The sequence below is a fragment of the Taeniopygia guttata genome, chromosome 1, assembly GCF_048771995.1.
Source record: "Taeniopygia guttata chromosome 1, bTaeGut7.mat, whole genome shotgun sequence".
Classification (NCBI taxonomy): Eukaryota; Metazoa; Chordata; class Aves; order Passeriformes; family Estrildidae; genus Taeniopygia; species Taeniopygia guttata.
Genome location: NC_133024.1, coordinates 15,218,702 through 15,240,011, shown reverse-complemented (window position 1 = coordinate 15,240,011; position 21,310 = coordinate 15,218,702). Strand labels below are relative to the sequence as shown.

At 37.7% G+C, this 21,310-nt stretch overlaps 1 protein-coding gene across 9 annotated transcripts in view; it reads right to left on the bottom strand.

The window, feature by feature from the left end:
* DCAF6 (DDB1 and CUL4 associated factor 6) overlaps positions 1-21,310 on the bottom strand; it is a 73,253-nt gene that overhangs the window by 18,898 nt on the left and 33,045 nt on the right. For 2 of the 9 annotated variants that reach the window (XM_030263685.4, XM_030263698.4), the window contains exons 9-16: positions 20,848-20,967; positions 20,386-20,631; positions 16,459-16,626; positions 9,537-9,596; positions 3,946-4,051; positions 2,064-2,179; positions 1,193-1,276; positions 719-1,040 (exon numbers count right to left, since the gene is read on the bottom strand). In XM_030263685.4, coding sequence (XP_030119545.4) covers positions 719-1,040; positions 1,193-1,276; positions 2,064-2,179; positions 3,946-4,051; positions 9,537-9,596; positions 16,459-16,626; positions 20,386-20,631; positions 20,848-20,967 — 1,222 coding nt within the window. The remainder of the gene's footprint in view (positions 1-718; positions 1,041-1,192; positions 1,277-2,063; positions 2,180-3,945; positions 4,052-9,536; positions 9,597-16,458; positions 16,627-20,385; positions 20,632-20,847; positions 20,968-21,310) is intronic. The other 7 variants (XM_030263713.4, XM_030263719.4, XM_030263728.4 and 4 more) reach the window with 5 other exon arrangements.

Genomic DNA, 21,310 nt, shown 5'->3' with positions numbered 1-21,310 from the left:
ACAACAGAAATGTTGCTTAAATAATTTAATGGTATTGAAATTAGTGAATAAAGGTATTAAACCAACAATAGCAAATTGAGGGTTCAGTTTACTGAATGATCAAAGAAGTACGTACAGCTCTTCATATAAAAAAAGCACAAAGCTTACTAAATGCATCTTTTATTCATGGTAACAGTTAGCATCCTACCTTTTTTTTACTGACATACATAGTAATATTTAATAACAAACAAAAGTAAAAGGATTACAGTTTCTCTTTCAGAGAAAAAGAAGAATGAAAAATGGAACATATCAGTTTTAATATATGTACTACAAACACACCATTGCTGCACAAGAGCAGTTAAAAGCTCTTACTCTACCAGAATAAGAGCACCTAAGGTACAGCTGAAAGAAAATGTAGGTCCCTTTATCCAAATTTATGAACTTTCTATACTTATGACTAGAGGGAGAATAATAAAAAATAAACTGCAAATATTTAGCACCAAGGTATTCAGCAGGCAAGAGATCAGGATAAACAGGCATTAGAGCCTTCCTGGCTTGCAGGGAAATGCAGCTGTACCTATCTTACACATTGGCAAATTAGACTGAGCCATCAAGCTCAAAGAACAGCTTTAAGGATATGAGTTTCTTGATCTTTAATTCAAAGAAATAAACAAGAAAAGAGAAAAGGAAAAAAAAAGGCAAGAAGCATTTTGCCAAGCAGAGACAGGTATGGCCTCACCTGTGCCCAGGGCCTCCTCGATACCTGGCCCCCGGGATGAGGACGGGGTCGTCATCGCTGTCATCGGTCTCCTGCAGGGCCGAGCTCCTGGTGGAGGCCTCCTCTGGGGCCACGAGCCTGAAGGACTCCAGCTGGGACTGAGGCTCCTTGCTGGCCAGCAGGGTGCTGGCACTGGGCTCGGGGCTCTGGCTGCAGGTGTCTTGCTGTGCACCCTGCTCACAGGAGGCTTCTTCCTCTGCGCTCCCAGACACAGCATCAGCACTGGGGCCATTTTGTTCTGCTTGGATTCCAGAGTGCTCAGGAGCAGGTTTATCGGATACTGCTAAAAAGCAAATATTGGGGAAAATAAGTCACACCATTAAAACTTACAGTCTATTTTAGAAATTATCAGTGAAGTTAAATTATGTAAACTGAGTTAATATTTCATTCTCTACTTCTTCCTATAACAATTTGAAAGAATTTCAAGATACATACTTGCTTCTGTTGTCTCTACAGGTTCATCTGTATTTTTCAGCTCTTCAGCACTTGCATCTTCCTCGAGAGATTCATCAGGAACCCCTAAATTAAGCAGTTTAATGGTAAACCACATGATTTCAATTAGATGCACATCTATAATGTAAGCAAGTCTAAATGACACCGGCACTCCTAGAAGAAACCAATCTAAGCAATCCACTCCAAAGCCAATGTCTCTACTGGAATCTCAGCTATCAGTCACATAAAAATCAGTATATATAAACCTATCTAGGTGACAAGATCAACACACTAACTTAGAAAAATGTAGTCATTTCTTGTTCCTTAATGTATTTAACAGACTATGCTATAAGAACTTTAGCAGCAAAAATAGCATTTGTACTCTTGATACAGACACTATTATTTCTGAAGACAAATGAAGTTATCCGTCTATTAAAGGGGATTTTTAAATTTTTTTTTTTTTAGTATTTCTCTGGAACTAGTCATTTGACTTGACTGACCTTTTGGCAATGAACTGAGCAAGACAAACACATTCAATAAAACACATTGAAAGCTTGAAAGAAATTTAACAAAATTCCAAGCACTCATTTATGACTGCAAAGTACAGTTGTTCTATTTTTCTATACAAATCAGGGCACAATATGCCCCTAAGAAGAATAATGTTTCTAGAACTTAAGACAAGGTAAGTTAATGTTTATATTTATTTGCAGCTATCTCAGGTTGGTGTCTTCTTTCCTAAAAAAAAATCATGCTTTACTATGGCTGTGTTCTGCCTTCATGTGCCCATCTGAGACTCCCAGTGTGTGCAATGGGAGCCAGGGACATAGGAGGGCAGAATTTTTGCCTTAGCATTAGAAATTCCAATGTTCCTTACGTGTTTCTTCCCCATCAGGCCCTGACTCATCCAAAGCTTTTGTTTTCACAGAGTCTGCTTGGCCTTCAGTTTTGCAATGACTTCCACTCCCTCTAGAGCTTGAATTTGTGCTGCTCCTGGCAAAGTAACATGGAAAAAGAAAATAATTTAGGAACATGTAAATACATAAATAAATAAATAAAGATCATTGCAACAGCACAGCCTGACCAACATTGTCTACCTCACTGCAGTGAAGTAAGAGCTCCTGGCAGCAGCTACAATCAATTCACAGCAAATTCAAAATGCTTTTTTATTGTGTCCACTGCCACTCATCCCACACAATTCCTCTGCATCGCAGAACCTTGTTCTCTCCTATCGTTTTTGTTTGTGGTCACCACTGCTTTTCCAAATATTCTAATAACTCCAAAGGATTCACTTTACCTCACTATTTGCACGCTTTTTAGATGCATAAATAATGAGAGATCATCTTATTAGAGACAAGCTATCTTATTATATGACAAGGTAACAACTAAGCATTAATAATAATTTGGAAGCTGTAGGGAAATTTTTGTTAGCCCTTTCAATATTTTTCCTAAATCCAGAATTTTCAGCATTGCTTCTGAATGGCCAGACAAGAAGGGTACTGCTAGACACCAAGTGGAGGATTTTTGCTATTTCTTGTTTCATCTCTCTATAAACCTAATCACAGCCTAAACAGTAAAATATTTTTTTGACTTTCAGGAATCTACTTTGTAGCTCAATGCTCAATTTACATGTCTTCCTCTATTTCATTTTCACAACTTCCAGTTCTCTGATTAGGGGGTTGCTATTTGTTCTCAACTGCATCATTTTGTCAGATGGAATTGCATCCTGCTCCTGTTGCTGCACTCTTCAGCACAATGTTTTTAGTCAGCCTCTGAACTGACAATGACTTGCAACTTTGTCCTACCAGAAAATGCTTCTTCCTCTCACTACCCACACCACACCACCCACCACCAAACTCCATTGAAGTTGCTGAATAGCCGCATAATTAGGTAAAAGCATGATAGCAAAACTAATTCTTTTCAAAGTATGCTGGATCTTGGAGGCAAATCAGTGTTTCAAGTTTCCAAACTGTGAGCAAGGTGCATGTGTTGTGTCTAAAGCCACAGCACTTAAGAGTGGCTAAAGGTGGCTGGGTTTTGTGGGCTTTTTTCCCCCTCAGTAACAATGAGCAGGCATTTCTCCTCACTGCCTCCTACAATACTTTTGAAAGCTTAAGTAGAGGAACAGAAATAGGATGAGCTAAAATAAAGATGATGGATGTTCTGGGAGATCCCAAAATGCTCTACTGATAGACTCGAACACAAAGCCAAGTACACAAGGCCATTAGGCAGTGTGTGTTCCTTATTTGAAAAGGATGTCTGCAACACCCACTGCAACATGTGAGCAGTCCACAAATTTGCTAGCTCAGCCTTATGCATACATCAACATTCCTCAGACACAGAAATATTAATTTCAGTATTTACAACTCAGAATCTGAGCCACAGAAAGAATCACTTGCAGAATACTATATGAGAAGTTTGTTAACACCTGGACTACCAATCCATCCCTGGTACTACCCTGCTTTATAACACCCTGATATTATGCCAGGGCTTGATGAAAATAGCATGTTTCAAACCATGTTTACATTATAGACATTCACAGTAAGTACACAAAAAAGAAGTCTTTTGTATAAATTTCACATTAAAGTATGTCTGTCTTATGTTCTGAATGCATTAAGACTACTGCCATTTCAAATTGTGTAGATACATGTAAAAATGGACATAAACCACAGGGAAAATAATCTATAGCTATGCTAGACAAGTGTTATTGATATGTGCTAACCATGAACTAGACAAAACCAAAATTAACTTGTTCTTACCACTCATCAGTGAAGTCCAGTTTTATTGTGCTTGTAGTCGTTCCTTCTGTACTATAGTGCAAACTTAAAACTGGTTCACCTGTTCCTGTTCGTGGCTTATCACTCTCTGTAAATATGGGGTTGATAAAAGTTTGAATAGGCATTAGAAATGTACATAAAGCTGCTATAATTCTGAAGATTAATTTAATTTTCAAATGTGGTAGCAGCATATATAATGTCAGTTTAAGATCTCTTACAGCCCAAGCAAAAAGTTAAAAAGTTCCAGAATAAACACACCAAATTTGCAATGCTTAAAAAATGGTCTAAAATTATATGTAATTTTAAGAGCAAACAAAGGAGATGCTGTCCTTCAACATGCAAGTAAATAAAATTTCAGATAGATATGTGTACACACAATATTATCATTAATAAGCAGATCCATTTTATATTAACTATATTAATAGGATTATTTTTTAATTGGCATTCAGTCTTTTTGACTTAGCAAATACACATGAAAAAAAGATTATGAGATCCAGACATAATCAGCCTAGAAAAATCACCATCCTCTACTTTGTTGCCTACTTAGAACCCAGACAACTACCAGTACCCTTAGGCCTGCTGTAAATTGTCAGTCAGTTGTCATAAAAATACTCTAAATTCATGTTTCAAGAGTTTTATGCTTAAAACCCTATTTTATATGATAGCTGCAAGCAGAAGGGAGCTCTTGTAAAATGGGCTCACTCACAATGTCCAAAAGCAACAGAAGTGAATGGAACTGAAAACCACAGCATACTGGTCACTCCTCTGCTGCAGAGATGGTTCTAAGGACGTTAATGGGCTCCTTCAGAACAGAACTGCTCAATGACATCCATCCATCCACCCATCCACCCATCTACCCATCTATCCACCCACCCATCCATCCCCTTTGAGTAAAGTTCATGGTCACCATCCATCCACAAATGGCAAGTTTGCCATCAGTCCTGAATGAGGGCAATACTAAAAAGTTCATGGAAAGCAGCATCAGATGGAGCCTCACTACAGAAGTGCCATTCTCTCAGAACTCAGAGGGAAGGTTTATTTAGTGTATTCAAATGCATTCAAATGGCCACTAAAAGCTTCTGCAGTCTTGCTTTTCCCGACTACAGAGCCTTTTATCTCAGGATTATTTGGACAAAACCTTCTGTCCTTTCTTTAGTTTCTAGAATACAAAAATGGGACTATAAATATCCTTGCAGTATTGGCAGCACACTGCCAAGTGTAATAAAGGAAAAGCTGCAGATCATCTTTGTGGAAGTCAGTTAAAACCTAAGGTTCCATTCAAACACAAGCCTACAAACTTCCCCATTAAAAAGGCTGTTGTCATAACAGTGAAGGCTACAATACTGGCACAGGATATTTAATTTTAAAGATACAATTAAATTATAGCAACTATGAGATAGCACATGAGAATTTAACCTAACAATCAGTGCTCATATTTTTAAACTGCTGACAGGCAGAAGCCCACTCACAGGATCAGCTGTGCCAAAGAACTTTAAATATGCATTTCTATATGTTCTGAAGAGAAATTTAAAAACCCAAAACATACCACAAAACCCCTGAAAGAACAAATTAGAATACTTTTATGGGAAAGAGAATTAACCAATTACAACCATGACCCTAATAATGCATAAGGTATGGGCCCCATCCTATGGAAAGAAAAGCTTATAGCCCCTTTAAATTAAAAGTTCCAGCTACACTCTTGTTAGAGTGGAGCAAGGATAAAATTGATTTAAAGAAAATTTACTTAAGGAACTGGAAACCTAAGAAATGTAAGGAAATATTTTGTAGAGCTATATAGACAGTTTGAACAAAAGTGACATTCTTTCTTAACTAAATGGATACTTCCTCTATTTTTTGACAATCTACGATTTATAAAATATATTTTTATAAATGTCTGTTCTAACTCCAAGCATCCCTTCATCAGCAAGTAGAAATATTGACCGATCCCACGTACTGCTCAAGTCACCAGGAACTGACACTCAAAGCCAAAAGTGAGTGTTGGAGAATTCTTCAGCTTCCTTGTAACAGCTACAGACAAGATAGATCTTTGAGCTGGGAACCCAGCTAAAGACAGACAATTTCCTGCTGTGAATAATTCAAGACAGCCCCCAAACAATGATTTTACTCATGGACTTCCTAGTGCTGTGCAAGGTTGGCTTCAGCACAAAACCACTTAATGCTGCTAATCAAAGTAACCAAACATTGCTATCTACAACAAGCCTAAATGAATACCAGGACTGTGTTTCTTGTCTTAAAAGCTCAGTGTCTGAACATCTAACCAAGATGCATAAGTACTGGCTACACTTACTCTGGAAGCAATGCTCATATATGTCCACATCCAAAAAGTTGGAAGAATTGCTGTAGACTTCACTAAAGAGAGCACTGACTGAGAAATTATTTTTACAAGTTTCTGGAAACAGATAGCTGTTAAACCATACTGGATAATAGCATTTTCCTAAATCTACAATAACACCACCTACAATTTGGATGGGGTAAGCTTCTTCTTTCAAGTAACTTTAGGGCATAACATAGACACTAATAAGAACAAGAAACTTTTTAAAAGACAGATGAGAGAAGAATGTTATAATAAACTGCAGAGTTGTGTGGTTCAATATTTGATATTGAATTTACACTGCTAATTAAAGTTGACTGGGAAACTCTGTGAAGAAAATGCTTTGCCTCCAACATAATTGAACATTCTTTCAGTTATGAAGGAATAACATAAACCCTACAAATATTGAACTCTCTTTTCTGGAAGAAATGTGATGGCTAAAGACTGCCCAGATTAGAATGAAGCTCTGTTCTCTTCCTCTACTATACCAATATTCAGGGCAGATCTACTTCACATTGATAATGAAGGACAGGAAAATGGTCCAAATTCTGTGATCTAGGTGATTCAGTTTATTAATCTGGCTGCCAACTCTAGCAGAGTAATTACTGCTACAAGAGAAAGCTGTAGCTTGCCAACACCTAACTAAATTTTATTCTAAATTCCTCAAAAATACCATGAAATTTTACTTAATGATACAGCCAAACACAAGATATTTTGAAGATACTATCAACAACTTACAGTTACTTCATAAACAACCCTGTCTAAAGTACACTCCTATGAAATGGTGTCTACAGGAAGAAGGCATTTTTAAACTACCACTCTTAAAACTGAAGACAAAATTTCATTCATAACCTGACATGAAAAACAAATCCACAAACCAAACTGCATAACTGACAGCTATAACCTTCAGACTTACACAGGTTCATTTTCGAAGGGAAAAAGTAAGTGTAACTTCACAGACACTGGGGCTCTCAACCATAAAGAGGTACATGCATAAGGACAAGCTTACAGATTGCATTTCCTAATTAAACTAACACTGTAAGGAACTTCAAGCCAGTTTGCCACATCTCAAATGCTTCCCTGTTCACTCATCTATTGGCAACCTCATGAGAAGAGGATAGATAACCTCCTATTAAAAAAAACCCAGAATAATTCCTATCCAGCAGTATATTCTGTGTGAATACCTAAGAGAGATACTTCTGGAAGGGAGAAAAATTGATCCAAAGAGGAGAAAATAAATTGCGTATTTCAGAAAAACAGGAATGCTGTGAGAAGGCTTAACACGTGAAATTTAATCAAGCCTCAGATTCCCTCTTTACTCATTCCAACTCAAGCAGTCCCTTAAAATCCTAACACTGCAATATATCTAAAGGCCAACCCTCCACTATAACAATCACAGTCCAAAACATTTAAAAGTCAAGTGTAGGTGACTGTGATCCATTTGAAACTATTTTGTACACACAGCAATGACTTCTGGGTTCTGCTGGACTGTCAGAACGCTGTCATTATAAATGTATGTGGTTGCAATAAGAACCAAAAGATCTTTAAACCCAAAACCAGCCTTAAAACATGAATGCCAACAAGAGAGACTGGTCCAACAGAAGACAGCTGACTCAGAACTAAATTAAGAGAAGGCAGGAATAAGAAGGAAAGGTAATTCTATATGAAAAGAACTGTTATGACTTCCTTCATTAACTACTTACACTATTTTGAGACTTCAAATAGAATTGACACTAATGCAGGTAAACTTCAGAAATTCAACTCAGCAAACTATTCTTATTGGTTATCATTTGAACAAAAGTTTTCCTAATAAATTTCCTCCTTTTTCAAATTCCTAATTTTACAATTAAAAGTAACATCGTCTGCTAACAAAGCAGAAAAACATTGTCTTAAAACAACTGGACAACTGGTGTACTGAAAAGCAAATGTATTCTGGGTTGGTTTTTTTCCCACATATTAAAAAACCTGAAGTGCTTCTATAAGAGGGCATCTCTTAGTTCAAGTAACTTAATGCAGAAAAAATACCAGTTTTCCTTAATATTTGGTTGTAAGAATCTTAGGAAACTTAGAGATTTTCTATGTTAGTTCTAGCTGATTCTACTCTGATCAAATAATGTTTTATTCTGAGTTCAGTACAGAGAACATAACTTGGCCACTTGTTATAAGCAAGGTTTCCAGCTAAACCTGATTATTGGAATGATGTAGACTACTAAACCATGAATAATTTGCAAATTTACACATCAAGGTTTAAGGATATTTCATCACAAAATGTATTTCCACAAAAAGAGTTTGTCAAGGTGCAGCTTGATTTTTTTTCCCGAACATTCTGGCATCCTAAAGTAAGCCATAATCTCAATAGTTACCAGACTATTTTTCAGAAGTGGGATTTGAAAATGGCTTTCTAGTTTGGAATGTGAAAGAAGACAAAGCTGTTTTGTGGGATTAAATCTCTACAGACACTTTGATATGGAAACATAATGCAGAGTATATGGCAATCTATTTTTAAATTAGCATCTATCACTCCTTAATTATTCAGCTATAAATATTCCCTACAGATGACATTGATGCAGCTGGAATAGGGTCACCTCTGGCCCACTTCAGTGCTCACAGTTTGGAGACTGATGCATAATGGGCACAGAGAAAGCTCCCAAGCATTCTGTCCACCCCCAGCCCACAGGGATCCTACAAGCAACACCAGTTCTTGTTCAGCAGGAGGGGTGAAGGACAAGGGGATACAGAGGGAAGATGCACCTCAGTGCAATGGGTGCTCTGGAGTTACTCAAACTGTGCATGAATCACACAGCTGCACATCACTCGTGGATAACAGAAATTAATGTGGCATTATGAAATTAAAGGTTATTGCAATCTTGATATTCGCCCTTTGATCCAAAAAGAACCATTCAGAAAAACCCCAACCTGTTTAAACAATTAATTTTACTTTGCATTTTACAAAAATATTCCAACTGTCTGTAGAATATATGAGACATTTACTGTACCTACACTGAACAGTAGTAAACGCATGAAGAATCAAGCTTAGGATGGCTTTCAAAAACAACAATTAACCTCACTCTGTTAATCATATTGATCATTAAATAATGGGTTTCCAGCAGATCTGCTTACAGAATTCTACTATATGTGGATGAACAGCATTTTTAGACTGTTTCTCATCATGAAAAGCAACTTTAAAAGAAGCATTGCAATCAGCTATGGCTGGGTATAGCGCATTTCCTGTCACACGCACCCTGTGGCTCATCAAGTGACATGGATCCAAGCTGTTTGTTAACCACTGAAGAAGGAGAATCTGAAACAAAAACGAGATTTCAACTTAAAACATAAGCAGCAGAGAACTGCACAGCAATGTCACGATCATATGTTAGTTTAAAATAAAAAAGCAGCAACATAAGGAAGCTTTGGGTTTGTTTAATGAGCAGCCAGCCATATTGCATTTTCTAGGCATGACAGAAGCAAAGCCACTTGTTTCAAACCATTATTTATTCACTGAACAGCCTGAAGCTTGCTGACATGTTGATAATGAAAATGCCTGTCCATTACCAAATATTTTACTGTGTTCTTCACACTTCTGACATGTCAGGAAAAACACTGAAGAGTCATGACTCCTAAAGCCTTTGCTCCAGCTACCAAATGACACCAGTATTTCACGCAATGTGCAAAATGTAAATTTCAAAATATTTATACTTCAGCATAAAATACTCTGTGGCATACCAGTACCTCCAGTATTTGAATACTGTTTTAATAACAATGTTTAAGAACATCAAAGCACCAAAATACATCCCTCTTATATGATAGTTTGGTAGTTCTGCATTCTAAGATGCTGCACCTCTGATGACTGAGAAAAAGTCTTAATGAGTTTATCACAGTACCACACCCATCAGTCTTACAAGCATCCCCATCAATCACATGAAAAAAAATAAATAGAATAATCACCCCCTTTCAGCAGGTAAGTGCCTTTTTCCCCCTGACACTACCAGTTAATAACTATCACCAGCACTCATTCATTGCACAGACACAATAGATGCAATATTCAGTATTTTCTGAGTCTGTTTCCCTTGTCACCTCTGAAGACCAGACCTTACTTCTGAAGATGACCTGATGTGCATAAATTAATGCAGCATTCCAAAGATACTGGCTAGAGTATCATATCTTGGTTCCACTTGATAATCATCTATTATAAACAAATTCATCATAAACGAAAAGGATTTCATATCCTGTGTTACAAACTGAGGCTCAGTCTACCAACATCACAGCATGCTAAGTGAATTTTAACATAAACATACATCCTATATGAAGAGAGCAATGAAATAATACTCTCTCCTACAGGAAGCTCCCTTCCAGCTTTGAGCCAGAATCACCAGCAAGATTTATTTTGTAGTACAGCCATAAAGCCTGCTAAATTGACCAAGCTGCTTCAAAGACATGTATTCTCAAGCAGTCACTTGCTCCTAGCCACTGGTGGAAGCCTGGCAGTGTGCTCCTTTGCCACACTGATATCCAGATGCAGGGAAGGGGAGGAGGAGCAAAGGCGAGAGACCAGGAAAGTCTGAGGCAGTGTGTTCTGGAGGCTGCTCTGGTTTGGGAACTGGGCTTGCACAGCTTATTTCTGTAACCGAGGAACATTAAATTGGTTCTGGTTTGTCTTCCTTGCTCAACCATGCCCATGCCTTGCACCAAGCACACCTAAGTCAGACCACAGAATTGATCATCTAGATTCATGGTATGTAGTTATTAAGTAGAAGATCTGTAGCATTAATATATTTTACTTTTCAAAAGTGAAGTGTGCTTTATATATAATATCTAAATCAGAAGAGAAGGATTTACAGTGGAGTTGTTTCAATGGACTAATAAGCCACTTTTACAAGGTAAGTCAGAGCAAAAAGCTGGTGTACAGATGTTCCATGTGATGAGATGATCTCCTTGTATTCCAGCTGACTTGGCACAGGCATCTCTGCCTCTTTCAAATTCTTTTCAAGGAATTTGTGCCTCCTTCTTTGATCTTGGATTCACAAAGTGAGTGGCTGGGATTAACTTGTATCAGAAGTGCTAAAGGGAGGGCAGGTCCTGGACTGCAAGCTGAGAAACCTAATGCATGACAGCAACTCAAGCCATGCTTTGCTCCTGCACTCCAATCCTTTCCAAAAGCTCGTATGTCCTTGTTTGAAAGGTGCTCTGTGCTGCCAAATATTTCACTTGGCTGGAAAATCTCATCTCATCAACTCTGTAATTCAGACCGGTATGATCAGAAGACTGAACTAACATATATTAAATAGAAACACTAAGAAATTACATCTACTACCCTTACCAGCACTTCTAGTTTTATTAAGACCTCACACTACACAGCAGTAAGTAAAACAGTAGGTATGTTTTGGCATTCAACCACGGTGACTGAAAATGAAAAGGTTTCCAGGTAGAAGTCCATGGCAGTGGAGGCTTAAACCTCTCACATCTCACTGTTATATCCAAGCCTCCATACAACATTGTGAATGCATTTCACTTTAATAAATGAATATTTAGCCAACATATAGGAAACATCCTAAATACCTGAATTAGCATGGTTAAGAACAGAGTTGTTTGTAGCAATTTGAAACCTCCTTGTTTCCTTTTCCAAGTACCCTGCAGCCACAGATCACCAGCACCCCCTGAAGTGGCTCTGCAGTCTGGAACCCCCACCTCAGGCAGGGGAATCAGCATGACCATGAAACCAGCCTAGAGAAGTTCAGGTAAATGCCTCTTTTTTTAATATATGGCTTTGTTTTGTAAAAAAATCTGAAAAAAATACTTCCATAATTTCTTATAAAGCTTTTGAAAAAAATGTATTACCAAAACTGTGCCATATAGTTAAAAAACCAAACAAAAATCCAGACTCTTACCTGAGCCTTCATAGGCTGAGTCTACATCCCAATGCAGTTCACCACTGGTTGTAATGTCACCAGTACATTCTAAACTGGAGCACTACTTAAAGAGGGAACTGGAGATTCATAAATTTGGGGAACCTCAAACAGAAAATAGAAGATCATTTTAAGGTCAGTTATATGCTGAAGGATCTTCCTATAATTTGGGCAATCAGCACCTGACTTCACCAAAATATTAGCATGCCACCTCAGTTTTGGTTGAAAAAAAATCTTCCTTGCATCACCAGCTTCAGGGTTAGGTCTAAAGCAGTGAGAACCATTTTAAAAGTCCTTAACTTGATACATGTAGAGGAATCTAAGAAATTAAATACTTGATTTAATAACTATGAATAATTGCTTTCCACAGTGAATAAGCTCTCACATATTGTGCACTTCAAATATTATTTCTATATCTTCAAATAAAATTTCTACATCTGAGTCTTTGCAAAGAATCTAATGATAAAAACTGCTGCCATTACCTCATTCTTCTCCAAAAGCTTTAAGGCAGAAATGAAGGTCCAGTTTGCTCTGCTTTAAAGATTTACAGTATAGATCAACCAAAAGTTGAAAAAAAAAAGTCAATTTGCAGCACAGGTTCTGCAATATGCCACCAGGCACATATATATATCTGCATTCCACAGCAAATGCAGTCTAAAGCAATTTTTTTTCCTCAAGAAAAAAAAAAAAAAAGGCTAATATTGATTCATGTTTTTGTGCATAAGATTAGGTACAATGACCACAGCAGGAACCCTTAATCTATAATAGGTTTTTTCTTTTTTACTTCATGATCAGCTGGTTCATGTTTCTGTTCTGTTCTGGAATTCTGTTGAATTCCATCTCCTTAAAATTCTCAGAATGAAAAGTGATGTAGTAATGGTGATGCATATGTGGCATAGCAGCAATAACAACAGGTTAAAAAGGTTTACTTTCTTTGGTGTTTGCATATAGCACATAAATGCAGTTATTTAAATACTGTACAGGATCTAAAGGTTATGAAACGCCACAAAAAATGCAAGTAAAAACTAGGCTTTGAAGGAGAAATCATACAATAAATAAAAATGCAAAGTAAACTGAAATATTTACCATAGTTTCCCTAATTAAACAAAGTGGCTACCAAAAGAAAACCCGAATCTATTCAATACCTAAGCAAAGGCTCGAAGACAAAATAGGCCTGATCCATGCAGCATACACTGTTTCTAAAATTCAGCCAAATTCCAAATTTAGTCAATACTTAGGAGGGGTATCCGCTAAAACAAAACCTCTGTCATCTGAGACCTTTTGTCTCAGAGTTAAATAGTGAATCATTATTCATCTCCCTTTCACATTCAAAAATATAAATTTTGACAGTATTTTTCTAAATAGTGAAGGTTAACTACTACAGATTGATCTTACAAACCCTCATGTAACAGGGAGACAGAGTAACTACCATACAGTCTAATTTTCTATTAAACCTGTAAAAGCTTTCAGCTCTTGACATTTCCTATTTGTAATTTCTTACATGGCTGGGATATTTTTCTTCTGTGCCTGCAAAGATAAGGATTAATAATGAAGTACAAATCAGAAGAAATGGCCTCAGTCTTACACTGAACTCCCTCCAAAATTGCAAGTGCAAATTATACAGGTTTTATCAGAGCAGGGATTGAGAACTTTCAGACACATTTTGCAGTGTAATTTTTTTGTTTGAAAATTTACAACTAATATGTGCCTGAAAACAGAATACCTGTCTCATGACAGAGCAGCAAAGACAACCTTTCAGGAGGAAAAAAAACAGACATTGTGTCTGTGTAGGAATTTATTACTTTTAAAAGACTCCAAACAACTCAGAACTACTCACTTATTTTTCTCCTACCATGCTTCTGAACAGCCAGCTAAGCACAGGGTTAGAAAACAACTGTGTCTATGGAGAAGCAAGAGACCAAAAATGTGCAGCTCTGGTTTTCCAAAGGAATAGATTTTGAATAAGCAACTTGCAAAAACAAACCTTGGGAGGTCAGAAAAGGAAAACAAAACAAAGTAACTTTCAAAAAAAAGAAATTAGCAACTACAGAGAATCTCTCCATGCCCAGAGTGAAGAAATCCTATGAAGGAAATAAAAAATGCAAAGGTAATCCCCAGTCAAAAGAAATGAGCTTTGTTTGTTCCCTTCCAGAGCAGGGAAAGGAGGAATGCAATGAAAGAAGCTGATGAAGCACAACGGGAATTTATCATTTTTACATATTCAAATAGGAAGGAAAAGACAGTGTAATCTTTTATCAAATTTGTCTAGAATGAATTGACCAAACATATTAATATTTTCAAACTTAAATTTCTCCTTTTATAACTTCCACTGCTTATACTGCTGAAGGCAACAATTCCACCTACCAGATCAAACCTCAAGAAGTTACATCCTAATGAGCTAGAGGTCAGGGAGAAAAATGGTTCCCCTTTTGGCTCCCTAGAAATAAATGCTTCCACAGCACTGAGTAAATCTGTCTTTCAAAGCAATTATTTAGTAAGTAAAATGGTTAAATTTGCAAATTCATTGTCATTACATGCAGATAGAGATAAATATTTGAATATTAGTTTCCTCCAAGGCTGTGTATGCGGCTCCTGGTGATGCCAAACAAAAGGACTGGACATTTCCAATAGTTCCCTTAAAGTTTTAATCATTTGGGAACTCAAAAAACTTCAAGAGGCAGTGTTGAGGCAGTCCAAACTATGTACAAGACCCTCTGCCTCCCAGTCAATGCAATTACTCAGCTTAAACCTTTCCATTTGTGGCACTATGGATCCTACAATGTGCTGTCAGAACCCCACAGACAACGGGGAGTGAAAAAATTACATTGCATTCTTGAAGGAGCACTCAGGAAGAGATGGGAGAGATGTATCAAGTGAAACCCACACCAACACACCCTTCAGAGGCAGTAAAATCCCTACAGATAAACCTCCAGACAGGGCTGTAAACAAACTTTATTCCCTACTTCAATTCAGTGTTGACTGTGTTACAATTTTTCCTCTATCAATACTTTCAATACTTATATTTGAGTTAATAAATTCTGATGTTCAGTTTGCTGAAAAGAAAAAAGACAATACCAAAATTGGTGGATTTTGGGGTTTTGTTTTGTTTTGTTTGTTTGTTTTCTGTCCTGGCAGGAAATTGCCATCCCCTACAAGGTCACCGCTACTACTGCTGTTCCTGCTCTCCTCCTACAGTTAACAGGCATCCATGGCTGCCATCCTTAAGATAGGCACACACCCTCCCAGGATGTACTGGTTTCCAAAACACCCTAAAACCTCACTGAAGTATTTTCTAGTGTAGAAAGTTATTCAAAATTCAGTAACTGCATATTGTGACTAGAGCATCAGCCACTGTTACATCAAATTGCTCTGTAGGGCTCCAGATTAAAGAATAGACTGAACCATGGCAAGACAGCTGTAAATGTGTGACACAAGCCTTAAAAGCAATTTAGCCACATCTCAACTGTCACAGGATTTATCCACAGAAGAGACACTGCTAGACATGACTTTGCAACACAAAATACACTGAATTCTCACACAGCATGCAGCTCACTTATTTTTACACGGTGCCACAACAAATTTTGCTTTAAGTTTATGCTTTAGGGTTTGCCTCTTTATTCATATGCATGCTTCTGCCCTAACTTTCTCAAATATGTTATTGCAAACATATTTGAGGCTTTCTTGTAATCATTTTTAATTTCAGTAAGACAAGAGAGAAAAAGGATGGTGAAATGAAAAGTTGCTCTGTTCAAAAAAAAAGAGAGCATATCTGGGGACTTTGGCTAGGTCGAAGTATTTTCACTACACTTATTGTAAAACCATAGCACGGAAGAGTGCCAAAACTCTGTTATACTGGGTTGTTAACTCTGATTTAGAACACATGCTAACCTTACAAAGCCAAGTTGTAAATATTACTGTTGGATACAAGTAGCACCAAAATGCAATTTCAGTGTGCAATTCTCCTTCCAGTCAGAACACAGCAATTTCTTGCTCAGCTGCTCTAATGACCATTGCACAAGCCTGATACCATGCAGCTAGAAAACCATTTCCACATAGTGTCACTCAACCCACACATGTTAGAGCAATAAACCTGCCCATCCAACTGTTTCCCTGACCATGTGATGATAAACACCACCACATGCAAGGCAAGACAAGCAGCGAATGCAGGAAATGCCTTGTTCTGGAGGAGAAGCATCTCAGCAAACAGCAGCACAAACTACAGCTACATCATCTGCTGGAGAAACCTTGGCGAGTGACAACCTGCTGCCTGAGGGTGCTGTGAGGAGCCCTTAGGGGTGGCCTGCTCAGAAGAGGAGGGCTGTGCTGCAGAACCCTCAGCCAGCTCTCGCTGTCTCTGCTGCTCTGCCTTCTTAAGCCTCAGTCGCTGCAGGCCCCTACGGATTATTGCTAACTCGGGTCCCATTAACTCTGACAAACAGGAGGGGAGACAGAGAAAGGGGGAGAGAGAAGCATTGAGCAATCAATATCTACAACAGAGAGGAGGGGTAGGGGGACTGACCAAAGAGACAAGCAACAGGTGCTAAGTGTCATTACAGTGAAAAAAAAAATTACTAACAGCCAGAAATCATAAAATAGAAATATTGAAATTGGTCTTCTCTTCCTGAAGGCATGAATCACAGGACTCAAATGTCCAGGACTTGTGCCATACAATACAGCCCCCTCCCCATCTCCAGCAATGACACCATTAAATAAAGAATTATTTAAGGAAAATAGATACAGCCTGGTTAAATCAAAATAAATCACACAACAGATGTATTCATTTTGATGTTCCACACACAGAATAAATGAGAATATTTGGTGTAAAACTATGCAACTGTGGTCTACAGGTATGTTTTCAAAATGAATGTAATTGCTTCCTGATGGTTCCAAAAAAAGGGTAAATTTTGATCAAACCAAACCAGTGCAAAAAGTAAACTGGAACTATGGAAAGGGGTGGCAGAACAACAGCTAAAACAAAAAGTAGACTTCTCAATTAACTAATTTTTAATTTCAGACATTCCCTGCAGTTGAGGATTCACAGTCTGAAATCACTGTTAAATGGTCCTACAGACAAAAGTAATTTATAGTATCATAAGCAATTCTTAGTAGTATCCTCTTAATAGAGTATTCTTTTAGTCCCATCTTTAGAGGCTTCACTGCTTTCATCATTTCGTCTTTATTAATTTGCCAGTTAAACTATTTGGCATGTTAAGTTAATTGCCTGATTACCAGTACTTTTGCAAACTGCTATAAAATGAGGTGTCCAAGCAATTTTTTATTCTTTCCATGCTCTTTGCAGATTTCCTCCACTTACTCAAGTGCTGTGTGGCAAGTGCTCCTCTTTAAATAACACAGATTGTGTCTTTAGCAGTGCCTGAATCACACTGAAATGTTAAAATACTAGAGAGCATTACATTGGCATGGGACCTTTCAGCCAGGCAAAAGCTTAACAAATATTCTGTAATCCTTATCCACACAGTGAAACAAACAAATTTTAAATTTTCTTTTATAAAGAGAAACAAACCCAAAACCAAAATCCAGTAATTGGAAAGTTAATGATAAGCATCAGTTAATACTGAATGGTCATGAGGTTTAATGTACTTAGTCTAATATCACTTCTGGGAAAAACATTCTAGTTTATGGTCGATAAGGTGTAAGAAAAATAAAGATATAGTTCCTAAAACGAATATAGCATCAAGGAGATTTGCTATTAATTGTTTTTATGTCCCAAAACCATTTATGGAAAGAAAAACTCCAAATAGCCTAAGGAATACTTTTATGGGAATTTCAATGATGCCTAAAATTGCAGTTTTGAGTACTTGCTGCTGATTCAGTTCCACTGAGTTAAAAGACAGCCATAATTTAAGATGTAACAAGAACTACAATACCAAATGTAAAAGCTGCTATCCTGGATATGCTCAGTGACAACACATTTTAATATATTCCAGAATGTCTAAGCAAATGTTTATTTTGCCAGCAAATGGAGTGAAAAAATAGAATAAAAAAACCCCAGTTATTGTTACATTCCCATTAAAAATTTAAAAGTATCAGAACACGTATTAGAGTTAAGCTTTGTACTAATTAGCCAACTGGCCCCCTGCATCTCCTCCCAGTGCTGCCAGTATCTGGAATTTTATTTATGAAAACAAAAGGTATTACATTTTACTGTTTGTTGTACCTGATGTTTACTAGTGGCTTAAAACATCATCATCTCATAACTAATATACAAAACCTAAAATTTTATGCTAAATGGCCCAAGCAGGGCAAGAAAATAAACTTGTATTTTTCCTTAGTGACAAACATGACTATCTCCACCAAATTTTCTCATTGTAAACATATATTTAAAAATTATTCAAATGTTCTGGCAGTAACAGGCTACTGAAATTTTGCACTGATTTTGTTGTTTAATTGTAACTTAAATGTTCAAACTTCTAGAATACACATTCTGCTAAAGAAATCTGTCCTGCCAAGATCCAGCACTAAACCATTTCTGTACTGACTACTTTGAACAGGTACTTAATCTCTTAATACTTTGGAAAGTAATTCAGATATAGAAGCTCAAATGCTCACCATGTGACACATTTTCTGGAACACCAACAATAAATTTGAACTGTGTATTTATGCAAAGGTATTGTGATTTCAAACACAGGATTACCATGAGAGCCCATGTTGAGTGTAAAAATGATTTATGGAAAGCTGTTTACAGGCCTGGGTTAGGAATTCATGCTCTGATTCTAAAGAAGTCATTTCCTGAAAACACATCCTTCATTTGCTGACTCTGCTACAATATTCAAACTTGCATCTGCCATGACTTTACACAAAACTGTGGCTGAAAAACCTCTTTTTTCCTTCTTCCACCTTTCAAAATGCCTCCCTAGTCACCCACCTCTTACAACACACTTCTGCCTGGGCTTCCTACTAAGCTCCACGGTATTTAAACTACTATTAGCACTTTCCCTCTCCTGTCACCCCAAAAAAGCAGCAGGTTTTATTCATCTTTAAATGCAGGTGAACAAGCTCAGGGAATCCTGTCCTTGATGAAGAGGGCAGTGTTTGCAGATAGATTTATAGACTACAGACTGTGAGTAAATAAAATCTCACAACTGAGCACAGCCACAGGTTCTCAGGGTACATAAACATTGCAGAATGGACATTCCCAATTCCCAACGCCTGCTCATTCATAAACCCAGCGCTGCTCAGGAACTTCCCCTCTTCCTGAACTCACCCATGTTACCCAAAAACTTGTTCTACAGTCACTCCAGAGTCTCTTTTGCATCGCTTCTGAAACAGGATGCTTCTTAGGTGCGCAAATGCCTTGTACTACATTTATGCCTGCATGAGTCCTGTAGACAATTTTAAGCTGCCAATGTGACACCCTGCTTAGACATAGCCAAAGACTCTATCAAGTATTATACAGCAAATTAGAAAGCATCCATTGTCTGTCAACCAACCATCACTACCCCTTCCAAAACTAAATATATTCTGAAGTCCAAAGTAACACTGAGAAAGAAGAACTCTTAGGAAAGAGCTGGATTAAGAAATAACTTCAGCCTCATGCTAGCAGAATAAACTTTTGCTTAGAAATTCAAGCACATTCAGAGAAAAACATTTTTCTGGTCAGCACAGATTCCTTAAAATGCAGGCTAGAAAATGCATCACAATTCCAGAAATCCTCTCTGATACATTATCTTTTTGAAACCCATAAAGTGTCAATAACATAGCTTGAAGCAATTATGTTTAATATGGTAGATACTGACTCTGAAATGTTGAGGAAGGAGGTTCCTCCTGAAGGAGACATCCCCTACCTCCCCTGATTTTAACAGGCAGAGGTTCTGCTATTCATTGCATTGATGCTGCTACAGCCAAATCCCAGTAGAAGAGGGCAAGATGTCACTATACTCCATGAAGACAACAGTAAGTTTAGAAAAAAATAGGCAAAAAGTTTTTATTTGTACTTCAAAATACTGGTGATCCCCTTGCAAATTTCTTTTTCAGACAAAGGTACAGAGCTGATGGTTTTACTCTTTCTTTAAACCACAGCTGCAACCACTAGGTAACTATAAAACACCTAAGTCTCATTAAGGATGTGCAAGGAAGAAAACAAATGGAGATCAATTACCCAAAATATCCTAAAAGAGATTTGTTTCTTATTTTTCACAAACAATGACAAGATGGATTTCTTCTCACCAGACTGATGCAGCACAGGCTGAGTTGAGGCCCCAAAAGAAGGCCTTTGCTCATTATCAGGAGAGGACAGTAATGAAGTTGAAGGGGGACTTTCTGTCGAAGATGATGTTGAAGGAGCTTGAGCTGACATGGTAGAAGAGGAAGATGATGGAAGCTGTTCAGAACCATCTACTTCCATTGCAGTTTCTGATTCTCTGCTAGGTGCCATGTTATTAGTAGCAGGAGCATCAGTCCGATTAGTCCCACCTTTGATTAAAAACAGAACAAAAAAGCAAGAAAAAGAGCTCAAAAGTAAACTTACTCTGCCTCTAAATATCCGTTTGCACTATCATTCCTACGGCAAATAAATGTACTCAGTTGTTCATTGCACTAAAATTCTATTTACATCTAGGAAAGGCTGATATTCCAAGGCTGCACATCCACTATAAACACAATTTTTGTTCTTGAAAAGAAGGAAATCACCTCTGGACCGTGATCTTCCTCGTCCTCGATTGCTCTGTGCAACTTCACTGGCTTCTTCAAACCACCTTGACAGCATGTCTGACATCCTCTGCATCAAAGAGACATTGGGACTCTGCTCCCCTGTAGAATAAGCGGTGCTGAAGTTTTATCTGCAAGTTTACCAAACAGTTCCTTTCCCCTCCCTCATTTCTTCCAGGAATGGAGACCACCCCTCACCCCCTTCTCCCAACAGTTCCCTTGAGCCTGTTCCCAATGCCCCTGTCTATCCTCATTTCCACATTACAGGTCTCTGACCCTCTGCTGGGATCTCTCATTCTCCTCCTGTACCTCAAGCAGAGCAGCTCTCACCTTTAAAAATGGAATTGCACCAGCCAAAAAAAAACAGACTAAAGGTGGTTAAGGATGCCATAGGGAATATTATCATCATATTCAAAAAAAGCCCACAGGCAACAGAACCACATGC